Raw genomic sequence first — 24794 nt, 5'->3', positions numbered from 1 at the left:
GTTCCCAATAGAGCAGTAAAAGTTGTTTTGACTCAACAGGATGTTGGCATTAATAATAGAGCATCTTGGGTCTCCAAGATACAAGAATTCAATTTGGATATCAAGCCCACTAAGCTAGTCAGAGGACAAGGCCTCTATAGATTGATAGCAGAGAATGAGTCTAAAGAAGAGGACAGTTTACCTTTAACCCTGTTCATTGATCACCGGGATTCTTGGTTCACCAATGTGGCATACTATCTTACGTATGGAGACTATTTGGATCATCTTTCTCCTAGGGAAAAAAGAAATTTGAGGTTGAAAGCTGAAAAGTACGTCATCTCTAATAACATATTGTACAAGAAAGGTTTAGATGGCAATTTCCTCCGAGGTGTGGATAAATCGCACCAAGAAGCTTTGTTGAAAATTTTTCATAATGAAGCATGCGGGGGTCATTTTTCCTCTATGGTGACTGCATACAAAATCCTGAGAAACTATTACTACTAGCCAAGAATGTTCTGGGATGCATACGCCTGGGTGGCGAGGTGTGAGAAATGCAAGTTGTTTACAGGTAAACCCCAGTTGGCTGCCTTGCCTTTGAGGCCCGTGGTAATTGAAGAATTGTTTAAGCAGGGGGGATTAGATTTTATTGGTCCTTTGAACCCCATTTCCAGTGCGGGGCACACTCACATATTAACAACAATGGATTACTGCACTAAGTGGGTGGAAGCTATCCCCGTTAAAAAAACTACCTCAGAAATTGTGTGTGCATTCCTTAAGGATAATATTCTTGTAAGGTTTGGAGTCCCTCAAAAAATAGTCACAGATAATGCATCAAATTTCTCTTCATCTGAGTTGAGCTTATTTTGCTCTGATCACAAAATTTCTTTGGCACACGCTTCTGATTATTATCCTCAGGGTAATGGTCAGGCGGAATCAAGTAACAAGAACATGATCAACATCATGAGAAAATTGGTCAGTGAAAATTTCAGGGATTGGCATAAGAAGCTGCATGAAGCACTATGGGCGGATCGAACTTCATCGAAACGGGCCATAGGAATGTCACCATTTGAGCTGGTATATGGTATTGGCGCACAACTATCTCTCCCTTTAGAGTTAGCAGCTTCTAAACTGCAGACAGTGATAGAAGACGCATTTTTTCAAAACTCTCTTGAAAAATGAATTATGTAGTTAACCAAGATTGAAGAAGAAAGGGAAAAGTTGGTTGACAAGATTACAGAACATTATATGAGGGTTAAAAAGGATTTTGATCAGAAAGCAAGGCGTAGAAAGTTTATGAAAGGGGACTTGGTGTTATTATGGGATAAAAGAAGAGAACCGAGAGGTGCTCATGGCAAATTTGAGTCACTGTGGAAGGGGCCTTATGTGATTCACGAGATAAAGGGGCCCAATTCTTTTAAACTTGCTTACTAGGATGGTTTTGAACTACCCCTATCTTATAATGGGCAGGACTTAAAATTGTACCAATTATAGACAAGCGTCCCCTGTTAGTTTGTACATACTTTCTTTTTGTTGTGTTAGCCTAGGTGTGTCGGTTTTTGTTGTGAGTTGAACCTTAGTTTGTCATTTTGCGAAACCAGAGATTTTGAGATTCATCGCTTGGTACTTTACAAGTTCCAGTCCCCATGCAAAGCCACTATTGGGCCCCTATAAAATTTCCATTGCATATGTGTCCTTGCTGGAAGTAGTGCTCATCTAATTCATCGGTCAACTCATTTTCTTAAGTTTTCCTCATGTAATTCAGTCATTGTTTAGTTTCACTATGTTGAACTTGAACCTTTTTGGTTCAAGGTTCAAAGTTCAACGAGTGTTGCTTTGAATGTTTTTTCCTCCTGCGCGGTTTCTAAGTTTTTCTAGTCCTTGTCGGCATTTTGCATTCTTTGAACTTTGAACTTGAACCTTTTTGGTTCAAGGTTCAAGATTTGTCATGTTAATTTTGTGTTGCGATTGTTTTGCAGAGTTCAGAGTTGAATGTATAGGCTTCTTGGAGAACATGTGACTTGCCATGAGATGACGACGCAGATTTTTAGGACATGATAAATGGCCGTCGAGGGAAGGAATATTCTTTCTTCAATGATTTGAAATCTGCCATTTAAAGCAAGTATGTGTAAGGATCTGTTGTGTCAGAAGTGAAGTGACTTAGCATTTAAAGCATGCTTCAGTGCAATCATTTCAAAGTAAGGTCACACAAACAAAGAGTAATGAAGGCAGATTTTGGTAATGATAGGTAAGATTTTCTCGACTTTAAGACTGAGTAGTTGTCACGTCGGGATTATTATTTTCTTGAAAAGGTTTTGAGAAGGAGTTTCGGAGCGGGAAAAATAGGCTGCGATAGAGGTTTACAGAGAACAGAGGAAGGTATGTTTAACAACTTTCTAATTTGTTGCAGTTTGTTTTAAAGATCTGGGTATTTTGTTAAGCTGCTTGCTTCCATTTCCACTTTCCTTCTTTGCCTGGGTTAATTGGAGAAATTCATGAACTAAAAATGAGGCCTGTTTTGCCCAAATTGATTAGCTCGTCTTCCCTGGTAAGCTCCTTAACGGAATTAGGTGATACAGTGCTAGTTCAGTTGGATTTAGATGTTTTTCTAGAAAGAGAAAGGAATTCAGCTGCGGACCCTATGATGAGAGATGTAGCACAAAGCAGATTATTAGAAGCGGCTACCTTTCCCATAGCTGCCCCTTGCCCTAAGTTAGTCTTAGAATGTATGAGTCATTATGACAAGGGTAATAGATGTATCAGGAAAAATGATGGTGAAGTCTTGTTTTCCATTGATAGATAGACAATAATGGCAGCCATGGGTATTCCACATCGGGAACCCTATGAAGACTGGACTATTGGTAAATCTTATGGGATTTTCTCTGAGAAAAAGCAGTATTATAGAACTGTTATTGCACGGAATTGGCTCCTAAGATTCCAAAAAGGAGGCTCAAGGTTGTCGAGACCTCTAACCCGTGAACAATTAATTCCTGCAATCCGAGACTTGGTGATATTGTTGAGTAGGGTAAAGGGTAATTCCCACTCTTTTTACTGGGAGGACTGGATGTATTTCTTCATCCAGGTCACTCTGGATAAAAGTCAGTTCATCGACTGGGGAACTGTCATCGCGGAAAGATTACATGAAGATTTGAGCAATTATCTTGGGATGCCTAATTTTTATATGTCTTCCTATCTGTTATATATGCTTGCCTATGTCAGAGAATGGTCTGGATTGTCTCATATAAAATAGGTTCTTGACATGAGAATTTATGAGTATCATCCTAATTTGACTTTGAAAGGGCATGTTGATGACTATCTCCGCTAGAATGATATTTTCACTGGAAGGATGACCTTTGAATTACAAGGTAATTTGCATAGAAGAATGTCTACAAAAGCAGTTGAACACGTTAACATTTATGGTAGTTTCTTTATACAGTTTAGTCACTTCACTTACCTAAGGGTTGGAGGATTTACAGGTGAACCCTTTAGGCTACCCAGATATGTTTCAGACTCCTGCATTTTGATCAAAATTTCTAGGCAGCTTGCCTATGTCGCAAAGGATTATGGTGAGGACTCTGACACAAGTGGGATTTTTCCTATTGATTTAGGCCATTACAGCTATAGGTCTATCTCTGATGCACTGAATCTTGAGCTAGAATTTAAAAAGTTGCATTTGAAGACCTTTGTGAAAAGGGATAATTTTGATAGTAAGGGTTTCATTCCTCAGTATGTGAAGAAGATGGTGCCTAATCAGCATGTTCCTTAGTTAGAGGATTATTGGGAGGGTTGCCAGGATGAATTTGAAGTAAGGAAATGGAGTTGGTCCAGATTAACTTTGAAACAAATTCATGACATGAGATTGTTAATGGATACCTCAGATGTCACCACTGATGATGAAGATGTACTTGATTCCGAGTTCATGAAGCGGGTACATGACGAACCTCTTCCAGAAGTGGATTGGAGCAAAAATATGGGGTATAGTGTTTAGACACGCACCTTCAATATAATTCATAGGATAGAAAGTTGGCTTAGGAGTTGTCATTTCCATCCGACACGAGCAACCAATTCAAGAAGCAAAAGTGGGAAGAAGAGTATCACAAGTAAAACTTTTGTTTTAACTAACATTCTCGTTTCTGATGAAGGAAAAAGGCAGATAAGGATTAAAGAAGAGAAACTTGACATCGGAGGTGAGCTTTCTATTGCTGGTTGAATTACCAGGTCAAGGACCAAGAAGAGTTTCCAATCGTCGGTGCCTCATCTCATCCTTGATTTGGACGCAGACGAAACACTATGCAAGATGGCATCCCCTATTTCTGAAGCAAACAAGGTTTTAATTGACATAGACAGTACTCTCCAAGACCCAGGGACACTTGAAATCCAGTCTCATACGGACCGTGCCACACCATCATCCTCAGTAGGATTTCCACCCATGCCATCTAAGGAACTGACTCTAGCACCAAAATGGTTAAGTGATTCAATCACCAAAAAAGGGAATGTGGTTCCTATTTCGGTATCAATGGAGGATGCTATTGGAAAATGTCTAGGAAGGTCTACAAAGCCCAAAAAGATAAAATGGAGGCCATGATTGATATTGATGAAAGCACAAAGCATTGGACTGTAGACATTGCCAGACCCGAGTTCGACAAAGATGTTGTTATGGCTTCAGAAGCAGATTTTGTTGTTGAACGAATTGATTTGGGGGTTAGAACCAGAACGGTAGATGTGAAATATCTGGAGACTTCGACTAAAAGAATTATCTCTCGTACTTGGAAGGACAAAAGAGACAAGGATGAGTTAAAATAAAGTTTAACACATATGGTGCAATAGATTCATGCTCTGCAGAATAGTCTGTTACCATTGTCACAAAATTCAGGACATTTTAGTCCAAAGTCACCGGGTAATCAAAAATTCTTTGATGAATTTCAACAAAACAGATGATTGCTGAGATTTTCTCAGAATGGCTCACCTCAATCATGCATCAAGCAACCAATTACAAAACGGATTTGGGCCAGATCTTCAAAGATGCCGACTAAGTCACCAAACCATTAGACTCTGACTTGGTCTTATGGAAAAAAGAGAGATCCAAATGGGCACTAATTTCAAAACAGATGCGGGATATTTAGCATTATGGTCTGATGAATTTTCTTGCTGAAAATCAAGTGCCCAGATTAAATGAAGATGTGATGTTTATTTGCAAAGAGAGTATTGAGTGGCACAACCAGATTATTGAACAGGGTTGTAATGAGTCGGCTAGTTTGCGTGGCGAATTAATGACCTTAAGGGAAACCATGTAGAAGGACTTACACTATGTGGATGTTCAACTACTTAAAGAGGATAGCGAAACCTTGGAAGATTCTACACAAATGATTAACCAGTTTAGCAGCCACATCAAACAGATTAAGGTGGAAAAATCCTTATCCGTTGAAGACTTTACGAGGATCTCTAAAGTGGAATCAATGCTCACAGTTTGTCTCGATCACCTGGATTCCCACAAAGATAAAGTGCAAATGGTGAAGAGAAAGAAGGAGCTCTGGAAGCAGAGAGAAATTCACATCAGTTTGCCACACGTAGCTGTAATCCAGAATTTTTCAAAAGTGCATCGAGAGTGGAGCATAGCGAAAGTGGTGATGGTGTCTGTCCAAAACACTAACCCGAGCGATCACATCAGAACTGAGCAGACGACATGACTAGCACTGCTGGCGGTTGTTCGCCAGCAAGTCCAGTTATTTTCCTTAGTTCCAGTTATACAGTTCGGGTTACTTTCTATTAACTCATGCGAGTTAATGTTACTTTGGTTTAAATGAACTATTGGTCTGGTGACGTATAAATATGTTTCGTAATGACTTTGAAAGGGTTCACTAAGTTTTTGAAGAGACTATCTTTAAATTGGCTAAAAACATTTTGTGTATGTAGAAAGTGGATGATCATCAGTGAATGACAATCTTGTTGACAGTTATCTTCAGTTTCAAGTCTGTGTGTTTGATATTTGAAGTTTGATTTCTGTGAGAATCTGTTTCAAAGAAGAGGTTGTTATACTTTCTATATGTGCAGAAAAGTATTGGCAAATTTCATCTTTATAAGCTTTTCATTTTGTTTTAGTGTACACGAAGTCTGTCAGCTTTATATAAAGAGTTACATTTGAATCAGTGCTTGCATTCATTTTGTATTGACTGGTGTATGCAATTACCTTTAAGTGCTTTCTGGTGAAAAGCATTCTATTGATTGTGCGTAATTTGGAGTTGATTGAATATTTATTAGAGGGAGTTGCACCTTAATTCAGAGTTTAATCAACGTAGTCACATAAATCTGTCCATTCTAATTAAATGAATATTTGCTATTTATTTAATCCACTAGCCCTCAGTTAATTAAATTAATATTTAATTAATTCATCTTCAAACATTCTCCTATTAATTAAATAAATTATTCAATTTATTTTAATTAATTCATTAAACCAAATTCAAATCAATTAAATGAATAAATCATATTTACTTCATTTAAATCCCCTATTCATCTTTTAAATAAATTAAATCAAACATTTATTTAAATCATTTATCCCCCCCCCACTTGCATTTTCCTACAAATGTAACTTGCACACATATATTGAAATAAATTAATTTCTTTTAATTAAAAATCCTATTTTCCCTCACCCACCAAATCCACTTGCATTCCTAAACCCCCTTCTAGATTCTTCTAACCCCTTCCTAATTAACCTAATCCATCCCCTAATTATTGTCACATTCCTAAGCAACATGGAGTCACTTCTCAAACACTTCAAAGTCTTTGAAAAGCATTTAATGCTTTATGTGTTCAACAATTTAACTTCCAAAGTCTTCCAAAACCACTAATGGCTATTACATGACCATTAATGGCTCTTACATAACCATTTATGGTTATTTCAACTTGCACTCATGTGTCTCCTTAAACATTTATTGCTTTGACCATGTTTATCCCTTTTGCCTTTGCACAAGAGTTTATCCATTCAACTAACCTTGACCTTAACTCCCAAGGTCATGTCAAGCATTTAATGCTTATTCCCTCTCCTCTCAACCTATCTCACATTGACACTTGTCATCCTGAGATTGGGTTGAAAGCCCTCACATGGATCTCAAATCATTCAATCCTGACCCTTGTTGAGATTACTCAATCTCAACCATCCATTGCTCCATTTTTCCTATAAATAGAGCCCATTTCTTCATAATCCAGATCTTGAAAACTTGTATGCATTTAAGCTATAGTGAATTCTAGAGAGCATTTAGCATAAACTACTAATATCTTGTCATTTTGGTTAAAATAAATTATTTTAGTATCAATAGCATAGTATTAGCTTTTTATTCACATTTAGAGCAAATACTTCAATCTCAAACCTCCATAAGCATCCATAGTGCAAAAAGCTGCTGAGAGCTACACCATTTTGGAACTTGTAGAGGAGAGGAACAAAGGAGAAGGAGTCAAGAGTATGGTAGAAGGCATTTGGAGATGTCTTCTTGCATTTACATTCATAGTTAAATATTTTACTTTGTTCTTGGTGTCTCTTTTGATATGCCTTCTTAGGTTGATCTTTGGTTGAATAACACTAACCTTAACACTTGTTTCTTGTTTTTTGTGTGTTATACTACCATGGGTTTTGATCTAACACTTGCCCTTTTTGCAGAGCATCATTTGGTGAACTCGACATGAATCCAAACACCTAAAAAACAATTTTTTTTTTACAACTAACATGTTTGAATGTTGAACTTGACACACACGTTGCGCTTTAGCGCTTTTGATCACGTTGTAGCGCTATTGCAACTTGTTATTCTAGTGCCATTGCTCTTACAATAGCGCTATTGTACCAAGTTTGGCATTGTTGACCTTGTTTTAACGCTTTTGAACTTGTTTTGGCGCTTTTGAGCATGTTTTAGCACTTTTGCAGTCACTGTCAATTTTTTCCTTTTAGCGTTGTTGTATTTATATTAGCGCGTTTGTGTTAAATAGCGCTTCTATTTAAACACAGAGTAGCGCTATTGTAATAGAACGTTGTAAAAAAGACCCTGTAACCGAAAAAGTGAAAATTCTTAGGCTTGTAGAAGCCCACCATAGGTTCGATTTTTACTAATTGTTCATTTCTTGTGCAGGTCTAAAGCCAACTTCCTTAAAAATAAAAAAAAATAAAAAACTTATTTTTGGTGTTTTAAAATTGAACAAAACAAAATTTGTTTTCTTGCAAGCTTAGGATCAAATTTTGTATTTGGTGCTCTAAAATTGAACAAAACAACTTTGTTTATTGCAAGTCTAGGCTTAATTTTTCATTTGGTGCTTAAAATCAACAAGACAAATTTATTTCTAGCATCAAACTTAAGCAAAAATTTACAATCCACACTTCAATTTTGGTGCAAATAAAACTCAAAATCAACTTGTTTCCATTTTTGCAAAGCGATTTTCCTTCATGCATACATGCTTCAAATTAAGTTGACCAGGATTTTCAAAGTTCTAGTTTACTCAACACTTTGCATTTGAAGTTAAAAAGAACATCATGATTGTTGGAGCAACATCTCCAATTAGATAGAAAATCAGTGCAATGACAAGTTAAAAAGAACAAGTGCATTTCGTGTTTGGCACACTTGTGCAAAAGAGTTGGTCGAGTGGTCTTACTTCTAACACACACTATCCTCTCCCTTGGCTTTCGTGGTCCTAGGTGAAAGAGAAAAGTGTTAGTAACACTCAAAGTTTATATTTTTAAGAGAGGCCTGCCAAGAGACACATCACTCTTGGGAATGACCTCGTGCGGTAAATCCTTCGAGCTGCTATAGAAATCAGGTGAGAGCGAAAGCTATAGCCTTGGGTATAGTTGTTCCTACAGTGTAACTTGCTGAAAGGACAAATGGGCCCCACCACAAGTTACAAGGCTCTTAAGTGAGTCACTGCAAAATGAAATTATGTCCAAAAACAACGAACATTACTAAACACCTTTAAATAGTAGCCCACCCATTCTATTGATTGAGAATATTTGAGATACAATTCAGTCCAAAAACAACAAACATTACTAAACATCTTTAGGAGATGGTATTTCTTCATCCATACTCGTCACTTTATCTTTTTGTTTAAATAAGGCCAACCGGTATACACCCTATGGTTTATACTTGTTAACCGGTTATTCTTGGTACTGGTAATTCATATTATGGGACCTAGTAAAACCATTTGAGGAATTGTGGGTAGCATGCCAGGCTGACATCAAATAAGATCATTGAGATAATTTATAATATACTTTATGATTTGGGAGGAAGCCGACAAGTTTATTTTCATTATGAAGGCCGACATGATGAACAAGTTATAAGGGTATACAAGAGAGTTCACTTAGCGATGGATTATATATATTCATATGATGTAATTTGAGATGCGAAAAAGTCAAAGATTGATAGTATGTGAATTGCTGAGTGAATGATAACATATCTGCATAGTTGTAGGTACACAATCCTAACCGGTAGCAGAACATAGTATCAGTATCACCGGTTTAGTTGAAGAACTCAGAGCTACAACCAAAACTTATTTAGCATGGTCAGATGTTTCATTTAAGTTCAGTGTTATTATAAATCATTATGTAATGATTGGTAAGTCAGTGAGACTTCCATATATGTGTATTTGAGTAGTGAACTCTAGGCGGTAAGCCTGTATGCATGTGCATACCCCTCTATGTAATATTTGTATACCTTGATCAAGTATATAGATATTGTGGGTACCAGCCCCACCGTGGTTTTTTCCTTTACAGGGTTTTCCACATATAAATATTGGTGTTATGGTATTGCTTTATGTGTTCATTTGTTTAGGCACTTTAATTTTATATTCTGTCATCTAATTGATCAACAATAAGTTCATAAATTCATACACTGGTAGAACACTGATTCACCCCCCACCCTTCAGTGTTCTTGGATTCCAACAATTGGTATCAGAGCCTAGTTCTTCAGAAGAAGTTAAACAACTTGAGGAAGATTCGAAACCTGAAAAACAATGGAAACCGGATTGCAACAACAACTCCAACTTTCTCTTGAGGATCTTGATGATGAAAAAGAAAAAAGCAATAAATTAAAGAATTAACTAAGGCAAGCCAAAGAATACATGATTTCATTACAAGGAAAGCTATTAGCTCCTCAAGCTAAGAGGAAAGAACTCTGTGATCAATTGCAAAAAAAGTAGTGATGAAGAAGATGCTTTGAAAGATCAATGTCAAAAACTCACTCAGGAGAATACTACCTTGAAGAATGAAATCCAAGCCCTAACTATGAGAATGCACAAGGAGGTTGAAGACATAAATAAGAATGAAGAAAACCTAGCTTAAGCATTGAAGGATAGATCAAATGAATGCAACAAATTGATACATGACAATGATATGCTAAAAATTGAATTGATTCAATCTAGGAACAATGAACAAGGACTTGAAAGACAAATCATAATCATGAGAGATGATTTGGCCATTGCAAATGAGTACAAAGACAAGTTCAAAGCCATCTCTGCAAGACTTGATGAATTGCTGAAAAGCCAAAAAAATGTTAATGAGAAGAAAGGTCTTGGATACGAAGTAGGAGAAAGCTCTGAAACTGCACAATAAGATCAATCATCTGGTTAGAAGGATAATCATGCCAAAAATCCAAACAACCAAAACCATAAATCATCGATAAGATAGTCTAATGCTCATAAATTCAATGGTACATGTTTTGTTTGCAATAAATATGGTCATGTATCAAGTTAGTGTAGATATAGTAACAATTAGAATAATGCATCATTCATCGGTCAATGCTTTAATTGCAATAAACATGGTCATAAGTCAACAGAATGCATAAGTATTAGAAATATTAGATGTCATGCTTGTAGTAGATATGGAAATATGGCTAACCAATGCAGATCAAAAGAAAATCAAGGGTATAGAAAATCAATTCAAAAGAACAATATTACATGTTAACAAGATTGGACATATTGCTAAGCATTGCAAGAATAATAATCCATCGGTAGCTAATAAAAATTCAGATGAGAAAGGAAAGACAAAGGTTGAAGATATCAGAAAACAACATGAGAAAAGATGGGTTTAGAAATCAGAAACACAATCAACAGATCAACTGGTAGAACAAACAGGTCCTACACTGGAAGCAAGAACTTCAACTGGTAGCTAAGGCACTTTGCCTTAGGGGTAGGCAAATCATTGAAGATCATGCAAACATCCTAGATTAGGTATGAATTCAGGGAATTCTGATTGCGGATGGACACTCAAGTGGATTCAAGTGTTTATCGGAACCTACATGCAGATTATGTGATCTGGTCAGATTTTCCGGTCGCAATGGAAAATTAGGGTTAATGGTGATAAAAAGGGGAAAAGTTAAATCATTTATTCAAACAACAATCAAGTATTCTAAAGAGCGATTTTAAAGGTAATCAAGAGTCCTAAGGCAATTTGTGCAAGTATCTGAATCCAAAGAGCATTTCATCATCCAAAAATATATCAAGGTATTTATTGTTTGCTAAAACCCTCAAAATTTATCATGGCATCCTCATCAAATGTTGATACTCCCATGGTAGTTGAAATCAAGAACTGCCCACGCCCAGAATTCAAGAAACATCCTTACAAATCACTTTAGGATGATCCTTTGCAGGAATTTTCCAGTGTTTGTCATGGTGCTCTTCATACTGATGACATTAGGGCATATATTCATTGCAATATTGAAGAAATTGGGAATTATGAAATGTCCCGCATATTCACAGATCACCTTATCAGTGACAATCAACTCAAACAAGAATATGCACAATTGAGGAAGAAGGGTTTTACCCAATTCATGGATTTTCCATCCTTCGATGAAGATGAATGGGTGAGGTACATCCTCAGCAGAATTAATGGGGAGTTATTATGGTTGTACCAGCCATACATGATAACAAAAGAAGTGATCAAGAATATCACATGCCTCTACAAGGTCGGAGGTATGCCAGGGCTTCGGCTAATATCAAACAATGCAAATGTATGCAAACTCATTGACGCAATGTATGATGGCAAATCAATGTGGGTTGGTGATATCAAGGACCCTAATGTAAAATTTTCCGCAATGGTGATTGGATATAAGGTTTACCAATCTAACTGATTGAATTGAGTCTTCAAAACTGCCATTCACATTTCTTATCAGATGGTGAAAGAAGATGCACACTATGACTTATGTAGTGTGATGCTCAAGGAATTTATGACCAACCTTCAGAAGATCAAGCAAGATAACAAGAATACAATCCGGTATAGTTCTCTGATTATATGCTTAACCTTTTACTTTCTAAATATGGTACCCAGTTATGAAAGAATTCAATGGGCATTTGATAGACCGGTTGCAACTCAAATAACACAAATACTAGACTGACAGGGAGACAAGCAATAGAAGGCTAACTTGTGGTCCTTTTTCAAAACATTTCAAGAAGAGATGAAGAATAGGGTAAGGATTCCCAAATAAATTGTGGAGAAATATCAAGACATAATTTGTTTCATGGTTAATAAGGATGAATGCATGATGGAGGCAGTCTATCCCAGGATAGTTTGGATTATGCAAATGGGCTATGAGGTCGATGCAACCGCACTTGATGGATATGCACAACATCTACTCACAACTCCAGTTTATGTAAAAGAAAAAAAAAATGAGACTACACAAGAGAAGGGACTAAACGTCCACAAGGAACAGGTTGCACCCAACATCACAAGGAAAATGAGAAGATTTGCAGCTGAGCAACTAATTAGTGAAGGTCGTGATAGGGCAAAAGTAGAACAAAAGGTTTGAATCCTTGAATCCCAGAGAAAAGAAGAGAAGAAAAAGAAGAGAAAAGAGGAGAGAGAGGCAAAGAAAGAAGCTCAGGCCACACCTAATGTTTTCCTAGTTACAACTAAACCACCTAAACAATGGGAAGGACCATTTGGTGAGCTTACTAGCCCTAAACCTAAGGAAATAAAGAAAAGAAAAAAAAAACCTGTAAGAGAATATGTTGCAGTATCTTCACAAGAGACAAAGTCAGAAGAAGAAATCAGACAAGCTCCAAAGAAGAAAGGTGTTTTCACAGGAGTTGTTAGAGTACAACCCTCTGGAGATAAAAAGGAAAATCAAAAGAAGGAATCAGAGAAGGATCAACCCAAGAAGACACCTAAGGTTACTATTGTACACAAAAGGAAGCCCAAAGGAGATGAACAATCTAAGTCAGAAACTAAGAGGAGAACCTGTAAGCAAAAGAGGTTAGATGCTCAAGAAATTATAGATCAAATTATTAATGATGGTAATCTAAAAAACATTTCTATATTTTATGATGAATTTGATGAACATGATAATAAACAGTTAGAAGAGGCCATTGCCTTATATCTTGATTCATTTAGTAGAACATTGATAGAATTGGAGAAAGTTTTGCCCAAAGAACTATATGATAAATTAGAAATAAGAAAATTACTTGCACAGAATCTGGATAGATAGATGAAGGAAACAAAATTGATTAATCTTTGTCCATCCATCACTTCACAAGAGGTTGTAGATTTAATAAATAAGACATGTTTGACATAATTAAAACTTAAACATTAGATAAACAACTTAATATTGTGAAGAGATCTGGAAAGAAACAATAGATATATGGGTAAGAATTATTTTGAGTAAAGGATATGAGCTAAGTCCCAGCTTTGTACAGTCTCAAAACATTCAATTACCAAAGGATAAGGAATCGGAAAGGAAAGATGAACAAAATGTGAAAATTGATCCACCGGTTACTACTCCACCAGCTCATGAGCCAAAATTTGACATTGAGGATACTCAGAATCCTCCGAAAACAAATGTACACGATGTTGAGGAAGAGGTTGAAAAGGAAAAAGGTACAAAAGAAAAGGAATCAGGGGAAGCACCAAAAGAGAGTGGTGCACCAAGTGGCGAAGCCACTGGTGAACATGAGATGCAAACTTTAGCAGACAATGAACTTACATATATACCCCAAAATACCTCTACTGAAGACAAAGGCAAAAGGATAGAATCAGATTTTCCTTATGGATTGGCAATTGACACATCTTTAACAAAAGATAAAGGGATTTAGTGACGGGATTTTCCATTAGTTTTGACAAGCCTTACCAATTGATGTCACTAGCAGAAAAGGTATTGGCTACAGCTGCACTCCGAGATCGGACAAGTCAAGAGTTAGCCCAAGAAGAATCCAAGGACAAGAAATTGATAAAGTCCACTTTTGATGTTTTGAAATGGCTTGTACCGAAATTTCAAGCAAAAGAGAGCTCAAGCTCTTCCGAGAAACTTTAGCAAATAATTGAGTACATTCCTAAATAGTATGATTCTTTGGTTAAAAATTTTGCACTTGAGGCCAAAGACAAATTCGTTGAGGCTAAGAAACAAACATTTTTACAGATGATATCAATAGAAAAGGCAAAACTTCTTACCTATCTACAGTCTATTGATGAAGCCTTAGTGGAAGGAGGTAAAGTATATAAAACTTGTCTAGATTTTTCAAAGCTCACTGCCTCCCTAGACAAACAGATTATGGATTGTAAAGGCCAATTGCTTCATATTTCACATTCTTACAATCCAGCATCAAACCTAACAAGTTATTTTGAAGGTCCAATTTTGGCAGTCATGGATCAAATATTAAAGTTAGAAAAGGAAAGGGACAGTATGATAAAGAGAGCCACAAAGATTCAGAACTTTATAGGTCCCTGGTTAGACAACCTACTTTGTCATAAAATAGAGTGTATAGAAAATATGTAGTAGGAGGATCCAACAGAATCCCAAGCTATTGAATAGTATTCTTGTATCTTGAAAGGGTTCTGTAGACACCTAAAATTGTCATGTCTAATTAAATAAATATTTTATTTATTTAATTATCTAAGCCTAATTCTTCTATTAATTAAATAAATCTTTATTTATTTAATTAATTCATTTATCCTCTTCTAGCCTTATTTCTCATTTAAATAAATACATTTATTTATTTAAATTATCCCTTTCCTAAATTAAATAAATATTTTATTTATTTAATTGTCCTACTTCTTCTATTAATTAAATAAATCTTTATTTATTTAATTAATTCATTATCTTTTTCTACACATGACACATGTCATTCATCTCTTAATTCCTACACTACCTACCTCTTTCATTATTTTGCTATTTCTTTTACCTACCCTCTAATCCTAGCCGACCTCTCTTTTTACACCTCTCAATCTTAACCCTCCATTTCCTATTGTGTCTTCTATTTAAGGAGATGCTTTCTTCATTGTCAAACCCTAATGATCCTAATCATTTTATGCATTCTAATGACACATCCTAATGATCTTTCATGCAACTTGGCTACACTACAATTCCACTTGCAACCACATTCCGTTCTTTATTGAGCTCTTGTGCATACAAAAATTTGAGAGCAAGCATATCAAACAAGATCAATGGAGATAGGAAGAATGGAGATCAAAACCCTATTGGACATGTGATGGTATAATCTTTGTGATTTTGAGTTATTTGCATTGTCTTAGGTTATCTTCATATGTTATGGTGGATCTTTGTTCATTGTTAGGCTAGGGTTTAGTGGTTGAATTCATTTAGCCTTTCAATATTGTTATCATTGTTATCCATTTTCACCATACACATTTTGGCACGCCTGGTGGGACATGGATTTTTCTTAGATCTATGTTTTTTTTTGCAGATTTTTCTAACCCTATATTGCTATTTTGTAAAACAATTTGGAGAATAACCTTGTGCAGCTAGGGTTTTGGACACAAAATCAAGATCTTGGAGAGATTCGATCATATCTCATAAACGGCTTGGAAATTTTGCACCAAATTGTTTTTTCAGGTTGAAGAAAGTATCAGGAGCTCTCAATCCAAAATTCAGAATTTTTGGAGCAAAGTTTCAATTTTTAGGAATTTTTTATGATTTTTCATAAAAAATTTATTTTGAGAGCAAATGAGAGAATTTTTCAGATTTTCTTACATTTTTGGAAATCTCTCATAATTATACACAGGATCTGTTCTTTGTGAATTTAATTTTGATGCAAAATATTTCCCTAAAAATCAGATCTTTAAAAATTAGGGTTTTTATTTATTTTGATCAGATCTCACAAACGGCTCACAATTTTGCCATAAAATATTTTGTGCAGGTCGGTAACAGTATCAAAAAGATTCAGTAAAAATTTCAGATTTTTTGGATCAATTTTGCATTTTATATAAATGTTTTATGATTTTTCATAAAAAATTAATTTTGAGAGAAAATTAGCGAATTTTTTGGATTTTCTTACATTTTTGGAAATCTCTCAGAATTATACACAGGATCTGTTCTTTGTGATTTTAAATTTTATGCAAAATCATTCTTCAAAAATCAGATCTTTGAAAATTAGGGTTTTGCATTATTTTACTCATATCTCACAAACTGCTTGGATTTGTTGCAGGAAATTTTTTGTGCAGGTTTGGAAGACCATAAAAACTCTCCAATAAAAATTTTAGATTTTTTGGATCTATTTTGCATTTTATATGAATTTTTTATGATTTTTCATAAAAAATTAATTTTTGGAGCAAATTAACAAATTTTTTGGATTTTCTTACATTTCTGGAAATATCTTGAAATTTTACAGGTGTTCTTTTTTTATGATGAATCAGGTCTTTGAATTGGTCAACAAAACGCATTATTGAAGGCCCCTATTTCATAAAGTCTTTTGGATCTAAAATTTACCTAACTTGTGTGCTTGCAGGAAGGGGTGATCATTTGAAACAATCCAAACTACTAACAAATTTTGTTCCAGGGTCTTGGCAAGGGTTTTCGAATTTTTGTTGTGTGCCTTGTTTTCATAGACTAGCAAACACTTCCATTGGTGCAATAAAATTGAATCATTGTCTTTTGTGTCTTGAGCAATAGGCTCTTTTTGTTTAATCTTTAGAGGGTCTGTCTTCCCGTGTGGTCATTAGGACTACTAGTGAGAAGAGAACGACCCAAGTGGTAGCGAGGAAAACCCACCTCATCCAAACCACTATAATCAAATGTATTCATGGTGAAAACTATGAATAACGTGTGTTGATTAGTTCATACCGACACTATGTCTCCCCATAAACCCGTTTGATCAAATTTATTTGATCATTTGTAGGGCGTAACCCCTACCGACTGGGAGCCTTCTGTATTTACAGAGCTGAAAGTGCTGCATGTATGGCCACACGAGCGGATGCCCTTACTAGCACCTTTTTGTTTTAGAAGCCCAAATCCTTCTAGTTGTTGGGGCAAGAGGTCGGACCTCTAGTAGCGGCCAACACACATACGGTTCTTAGTAGAGATACAAAGTTCGCCATGGGGAGTTTTCATGGGGACTGATGCTTGGCTGACCTGAGAAGTGAGTGCCGAGGGTGGAGCCAGTGAGGTCAAGCATCTAAGTATCCGCTCTGAATAGCGTAGCCTCAGGGGTAAAACCCCATGTGGGATCAACAACTATTGTCTTGGCCAGCCATAAGAATTGTGCTTGACTTATGCTAAACATTCAAACAATCAAGACCAAACAGCAAAACATTGTGTCTTTTGTGTCTTCAAGTGTATGCAAAACAATTTTACATCAAACAACACACTTTTCTTGGAGTCATTGTCAGTCTAAACACTTGCAAACATTGAGTCCTCATCAACATTGTGTCCTCTTGTCACGAAAAATAGTCAAACATTCAGATTTGGTCACCACCAAAAACTTCACAAATTGGAAAAATTTCACAGTCCAACAAACAAAAGAAATCAGTTTCGGCATACTTGAGCTTCCTAGGTTGTCTCTTCAGATTTCATCTAGCATTCAGCCTGTTCTAAGGTCTCACATAGTCCATCATTGCTTCACATCTCATTTTACATTCATACTTGTCTAAACTTGAGTCAAAAGGTCACTTGCTTGTCCTCATCATACTTTGTCAACACACTACATACTACTACACTTTGCTAAGTGGTCCCTCATCAAGGTTTCTTACCTTTGGGTCTCATTTGGTCTTACTTAGAGTCAAGGTCAACTTACCTCATCAAGAGAAACTATCCTCTCTTTGGAAGTCACACCTACTCTACTACTTACATTCTTGGTCTTACACTTTGGACATTGCAAGTTCACCTCAAGATTCATTTACACTTCATACAACTCTTGGTCTTCCATACTCTTTTCATATTTTTCATCTAGTCTCTCACATATTGGTCACACACCTAGTTCATGGTTGAAACCCGCCTTCAAAAATCTAGGAGAATAGCTAAAGAAGCTCAAGAATCCGCAAACATGAGTTCTTATGAGCATGACAATGATCTATTCTACAATCCTGAGCACACTACATTACCAGACATGAATGTTTATAGAAACAATCCAAATGTGGAAAGCGCAAACGCTATAAACAACAATGCTACGCACAATGACAATGTTGACAACTCTTCAATACTATCAGCAGACATACAAGAATCCATAATGGATCCTCAATTCAATAGATTGGTTGAAGAGATAATGAGGAGAGATCATCAATACTTTTTAAACATGATGGCACAAAGTGGAGCTAAAATACCACATGATTTTGACTTATCTCAACTTATGGAAAGTCGACCCTCACAACAAACTCAATCCAACATGGATCAAAGGAGACCAAATAGTGGAGGAAATAGAGGACTGAATATGATGCCTGAGTCACCATCAGTTTTGCTTCAAAAACCAGCAATCCCACATACACAAGCTCAAACATATGATACTTACATTCAAAGACCATCATGGAGGCCTTATGCTCAAACACATGCTCAAGGTATGGATCAATCAAGACAAGTGGATACTCAAGGACATCCTCAAAATTTTGACACAAGGAGACCTCATGTCAAAATTGGGGGCAACACAATGGAAAATGAAAGGCCTATTGAATATGGTTTATATACACAAAACAGATATGGGGTCCCTCAACAAGAAGTTATGCCAAGTGCTCCATATATGCCACATCAATATAGACCTCCATATGGACATGTCTACGATCAGTATCATCCATACATGCAACAAGTTCCTCCTCAAATGGGTGTTACAAACATGGGGTAATTTGGAGCAACAAATTAGAGATCTACAAAAGAAAGTGGAGGACATGAGTACATCCAAACCTACATACACTATGAGAGATATATGCCCTTATCCCTTCGATAAGAGCATTCCAATGCCTCCGTTTCCTCCGCACTTTGTAACACCAAAATTTGACAAATATAGAGGGAGAGGAGACCCCAAGGCACATATAAGACAATTCTTCACAGCTTGCATTGAGGTAGCGGCAGAAGAAACATACTTGATGAGGTTGTTCCCACAAAGCTTAGGTGACCAAGCTATGGAATGGTTTTCTCAATTACCTCCTGGTATTAAGTCATGGGGCGACTTAGCAGAGACATTCATTCAGCATTTCTCTTACAACATAGAAACAAATGTCTCAGTTACTACCTTGTGCAATACTAAACAAAAGGAAGGAGAATCTTTTGCAACATTTTTACAAAGATGGAGAAACTTAGCTAGCAGATGCTCTTGTGAAATCCCGCAGAAACAAATGGTGGAGATGTTCACACAAAATGTTAACAAGGCTATTGGCTATGATCTCAGAAAAGCTTGTTTGTCTACATTCAAGGATGTTATTGAAAAGGGCCTAGCAACAGAAAGAGTCTTAATTGAACAAGGAGTCATTAAGATATTCAAAGAAAACAAAGAGGTCTTTAAAGGAAAGGACAAACCAAAATTTTGGAACAAGAACAAGAACACAGTTAATGATGGTGTTGTTGATGCCAACACAGTGAGACCCAAGTTCGTCTTTTCTGGATCAAGTTCTACCAACAATCAGGTGAACACTCAAACAACTTCTAGACCACGAAGGAAGTACACCCCATTGGGAGAACCACTTGAATCAGTATTCAAAAAGCTTGTGGCAAACAAAGTGATCACAGTTCCAGATTTTCCTCCATATGAACCAAAGGTCAAACCAAATTGGTGGAATGATGATGAGTATTGTGAGTTTCATAAGAGCAAGGGTCACAAGACAGGAAATTGCTATCGATTGAAAAACATTGTGCAAGATCTCATTGATAGAGGTGATATTGAGATTGAGGGACATTCATCTAATCAAGAACATGAGGTGTTTAAGGAACCATTCCCAAAACATGACAAAGGAAAAGGCAAAGTCACAGATGATCAAGCCAATTACACTAGAGCACCTTACAATTATGATTCTACTATCAATCACATCTCAATGGACAATCATATCTCTACTATTACTATCAAGAACAAAAATCCTGAGAATCCTTCTCAGAGACCCAAGATTGTCCTAAAAGGTGTGGGATCTTCTTCTGAGCATACCTCTGAATGTCATGTTACAACTCGTCGAGGTAAAATCATTTTGCCAGGTGCCTCCACTAAGAATACCAATTCCAGATCAACCATTGCTACTTTACATATCAGCTACTCCAACAACACTGGGGGCACTCCTAGCACAACAAATACCTGACGGCAAGGAAAAAGCGGTCTACTATATCAGTCGCACATTGGTGGGATATGAGCTGAACTACACACCAATTGAGCGTGCATGTCTCGCTGTGGTCTTTGCTTCACAAAAATTATGACATTATATGCTTACTCACAAGACTAAGTTGATTGCCAGAATTGATCCACTAAAATATCTTCTCAACAAAGCTACACTTACTGGGCGGCTGGCCAAGTGGGTAATGATCTTGAGTGAATTCGACATTGAATACATGGACAGAAAAGCCATAAAAGGACAAGCCATCGCAGATCAACTGGCAGATGCTCCCATGATAGATGATGTTCCTCTACAGTCAGAATTTCCAGATGAGTCCATTCTAACAATATCACCTGCAAAGCCATGGCAATTATATTTTGACGGCTCATACACACAGCATGGGGCAAGAGCAGGTATACTTTTTATAACTCCCCAGGGCGATTCTATACCAAAGTCATACCGCTTATCATTTCCTTGCACCAACAATATAGCGGAATATGAGGCATTAACAATTGGGCTAAGAATTGCAGTTCAATGGAAGATCCAAGAACTTCGTGTTTTTGGGGATTCTCAACTTGTCATCCGTCAAGAAACTGATGATTATCAAACAAAGGATGAAAAGCTAATGCCTTACAAACAACTGGTAGATGATCTGAAACAGCACTTTGCAAAGATAGAGTTTGAGCAGATACCAAGAGAACAGAATTGTGTTGCTGATGCCATGGCTACAATTGCTTCACTCATTGATCTACCGCAAAATGAGACCTGCTATGAGTTCCTGGTTGACAACCTGCTGATTCCGTCATATGAGATCACTCCTACGGAAATGATATGTGTTGTTGGTTTTGAATCCCAGTTATATGGTTCCATATTCACATACCTTCGCGACAATATCTTACCTCCCGATCTATCGAACAACCAACGCCGCACTTTCATTCGCCAATCCTCCCGATACGTTATCCTAGCTGATATCCTATACCGACGAGGTCTAGATGGCACCCTCCTTAGATGTTTAGAGAGTGATGAAGCTCAAATTACGTTACGAGAAGTGCACAAAGGGATATGTGGTCCGCATACTAGTGGTCCTACCTTGGCCAAGAAACTCATCAGGACTGGATACTACTGGCCTACTATGGAAAAAGATGCATATCAGTTTGTCAAGAAGTGTAAACAGTGTCAAATTCATGGAGACCTTATACATGCACCAGCACAGGACTACAGCCACTTGCATCTCCTTGGCCCTTTTGTTAGTGGGGACTCGATCTCATAGGCAAGATTCACCCTCCTTCTTCCAATGGACATAAATTCATTATCACAGCCACAGAATATTTCACAAAGTGGATTGAAGCCGTGCCTCTCACACAAGTTACTGGGAAACAAATCGCTACTTTCATTCTGAACTACATCATTTGTCGATACGGGATCCCTACTTCCATTATTACCGATAACGGGCGTCCTTTCAAGAACTAGGATGTTCGTGAACTCTGTGAGTGCTTCCATATCTCTCATCGTTTCTCCACACCATATTACCCTCAAGGTAATGGCCAAGCTGAGGCGTCTAATAAAACAATTCTCAAAATCCTTAAAAAGACAGTCGACGACGCTGGCCGTAACTGGCATGTCCAACTCAATCCTGCACTTTGGGCCTACCGCACAAGTGTCCGCACACCTACAGGAGCTACACCCTACTCACTTGTCTACGGTGCTGAAGCCATCTTGCCTATTGAGGTCGAGTTACCTTCTTTACGGGTTTCCTTGAGAAACATAATCAACGATGAAGACTACAGGGTCTCTCGCTTACAAGAACTAGAACTGCTGGAAGAACGACGACACACTGCTTTTAATCATCTCAAGGCTTACCAACAACGAATGAGTCGCAGTTACAATCACAAGGTCAAGCCTCGCACATTTGAGGTAGGTGACTCAGTCCTCAGAGAGAACCCCAAGAATCAACAAGACAGAGATAAGAAGGGCAAATTTGAACCCAACTGGCTTGGTCCTTACATCATCACAGCAGCATATGGATCTGGGGCATATCAGCTCTCAACTACAGAAGGTGAACCCTTGAAGGATCCTATCAACAGCATGCACCTTCGCAGGTTCTACACATAAGCTCTTTGGAATATCCTAATTCAAAAATACAAAAAAATCAAAAAATTGCAAAAATACAAAAAAATCAAAAAATTGCAAAAATACAAAAAAAAATCAAAAAATTTCAAAAATACAAAAAAAAACTATAAAACAAAAAAATCGTTACTTGGTGAAAACCTAGCAAACAGGCGCCTTGCGACAACAAAAAAAATTGAAAAATCAAAAAAGTAAAGAGAAATAATTTCGTCCAACGGTGAAAACCACTTCGGTGGCGCCCTGGGCAAGTACCATGGTGAAAACTGGGTCACCAGCGCCATGCGTAGGGACTTTGCTCCTCCCTCCTTCAGGATTCACTTTCATCCTTTCACTTTGCACACACTCACAACCTATTCACTCACAATAAACTTACCCATTCCCATCATGGCTTGTTATTGATCTACCTAAGATTGGTTAGCCATCCATAACCCTCCCTTTTCACCCCCTTTTCATCCATAATAAATCGGATCCTATCTGTGACTACGGCCAATTCCTAAGTCTAGTAATGGGTGTGGAACTGAGAACATCACATGTTTCGAGGAGTACAGTTTCTTCCAGCTTTCTTCAAGTCTATCTACGCACAATCCGCAATAAAGCAACATCTACATCGCCAGTCCGCAATGAAGTTCCATCTTCTCCACAATAAAGTATCAGTTTCATGGATTCAGTCAGTTTCAAATGAGACACAGCAGCAACAATGAGCTTCAACAAAATCAAATCTTTCAACAGACTCAGACAACATATGGTTCAGTGCTATCTATCCTTTTTGTGAAAGTGAACATTGTGACCACAATCAAACATGACTTATACAAGTGACAAGAGACACTAAACTTGAGGACTACAGTGGATTTTGGTGTCAAGTCTTGGTTTTCTTTTGATTTTATCTTTTTGGTGACATGTCTTTTAGCTTTTCCAGGATGTCTTTGACTAGAGATTCTATCTCCAGGATGTCTTTGACTAGAAAGGCGAGGATGGGGTATCGTCACCTATTTGCATTTGCTGTCTATGGATTGTCTCTTAGTAATGCTATGACTTGTCCAAGGATATGAGGACACTGTGAGTCTAGTATGAACTGGGGCATTCCTTGTTTGTGACTGTCTTATCTCCATGCAAACGAGTACAATGACTTTCTAGGCCGAACAAATGCCTCGATTGTCATAACCTATTCTGCCATAATAAAGCTCAATGATGATAACGCACAAGAAGCTCTTTCACTTTCATATCTTCTATCTTCCATCCCCCTTTCTTGATTGACTTCCATTGTCCTTCTCGAGTCCACGTAGCCTGCTATCACATGACTGAGTATAATAACACACCAAAAACATTTGCATTTCATATAGCTACACCTACATCACCACATATAAGCATTTCATACATACATATAGATAGCACAATTGCATCACATCCTGCATACAACACATGTTAGCACATCTCACATTTTCATTATGTAAATAATCATTTGCATTATCATATTCATTTGCATTACATACATTCACATTTGCATCATGCATCACATATACAACATAAAAGAACAAAAATATATTGCATTGCATCATATAAGCATCCATATCATAAAACATGTATCACATAAGAACATTTCATCACATAAGGTACACATGCATACAGCTGCCGCAAAAATGGATCATCTCTCATATATAATCAAAATGTGTCATGATACAATGATGTCAAAAGAATCATATGGCTACAAAGAATCACCCGCAGGTGTCTACAATACAACAATGGTACATATACTGATACAATGGGAGCCCACTATAGCTATGAGGAACTCCCTCCCTCGGAGCCGCTTGGCCTCGACGGAGTCTGAGCTATAGATGGACCCGCTCTAGGATCCCCCTGTCTCTCTGGTGGTGGTGGAGGCCCCATGACCCCACCACTGGATGCCGGTCTCCTGCGACTCCCTCCCGTAGCCGTCGCTGTGCGCAACGATCTATGGAAGCTCCTAGCCTGCTGATCCGCTGGCACGGCTGCATAGTATAGATCCCTCCAGTAGGCGATCTCCTCTCCGGTTCGCAAAACATATGCGTAGCCTGCCCCTGCATCCTCTGCTGCTCGCCTCCCTGCCCTCAGAGTTGTCTCGGCCTCTGTGTATCTCTGGATGGCCTGATCCCTCTCCCGCTCTGTGTCTCTGACCCTGATCCTGAGGTGGTCTCTCTCCCGCACCAAATCCTCAATCTCATCTGCCTGGCCTTGGCAGATC

The 24794-nt window shown here is 37.5% G+C and overlaps 2 protein-coding genes across 2 annotated transcripts; both read left to right on the top strand.

Moving 5' to 3' along the window:
• Positions 1-489: 489 nt before the first annotated feature.
• LOC131874026 (uncharacterized) lies at positions 490-1158 on the top strand. Its single transcript, XM_059217233.1, has one exon. It carries the CDS (start codon positions 490-492, stop codon positions 1156-1158), a length of 669 nt encoding a protein of 222 aa, XP_059073216.1.
• Positions 1159-4548: 3390 nt separating this feature from the next.
• LOC131029186 (uncharacterized) lies at positions 4549-14031 on the top strand. Its single transcript, XM_057959581.1, has 3 exons — positions 4549-4692; positions 12765-13236; positions 13556-14031. Exons 1-3 carry the CDS (start codon positions 4549-4551, stop codon positions 14029-14031), a joined length of 1092 nt encoding a protein of 363 aa, XP_057815564.1.
• The last annotated feature ends 10763 nt before the right edge of the window (positions 14032-24794 follow it).

Source organism: Cryptomeria japonica, chromosome 3 (genome assembly GCF_030272615.1).
Source record: "Cryptomeria japonica chromosome 3, Sugi_1.0, whole genome shotgun sequence".
Taxonomy (NCBI): domain Eukaryota; kingdom Viridiplantae; phylum Streptophyta; class Pinopsida; order Cupressales; family Cupressaceae; genus Cryptomeria; species Cryptomeria japonica.
Note: the sequence above shows the minus strand (reverse complement) of the source record. Positions and strands in the feature narration are given on the sequence as shown.

Excerpts from the sequence above, each read along its gene's own strand:
- LOC131029186 (XM_057959581.1), top strand. The coding sequence starts at position 4,549 with ATGGAGGCCATGATTGATATTGATGAAAGCACAAAGCATTGGACTGTA. Across the intron at positions 4,693-12,764 it reads TGGGGGTTAGAACCAGAACG|AGAAAAGAAGAGAAGAAAAA; the intron begins GTAGATGTGAAA and ends CTTGAATCCCAG. Across the intron at positions 13,237-13,555 it reads AGATCAAATTATTAATGATG|AGATCTGGAAAGAAACAATA; the intron begins GTAATCTAAAAA and ends AATATTGTGAAG.
- LOC131874026 (XM_059217233.1), top strand. The coding sequence starts at position 490 with ATGTTCTGGGATGCATACGCCTGGGTGGCGAGGTGTGAGAAATGCAAG.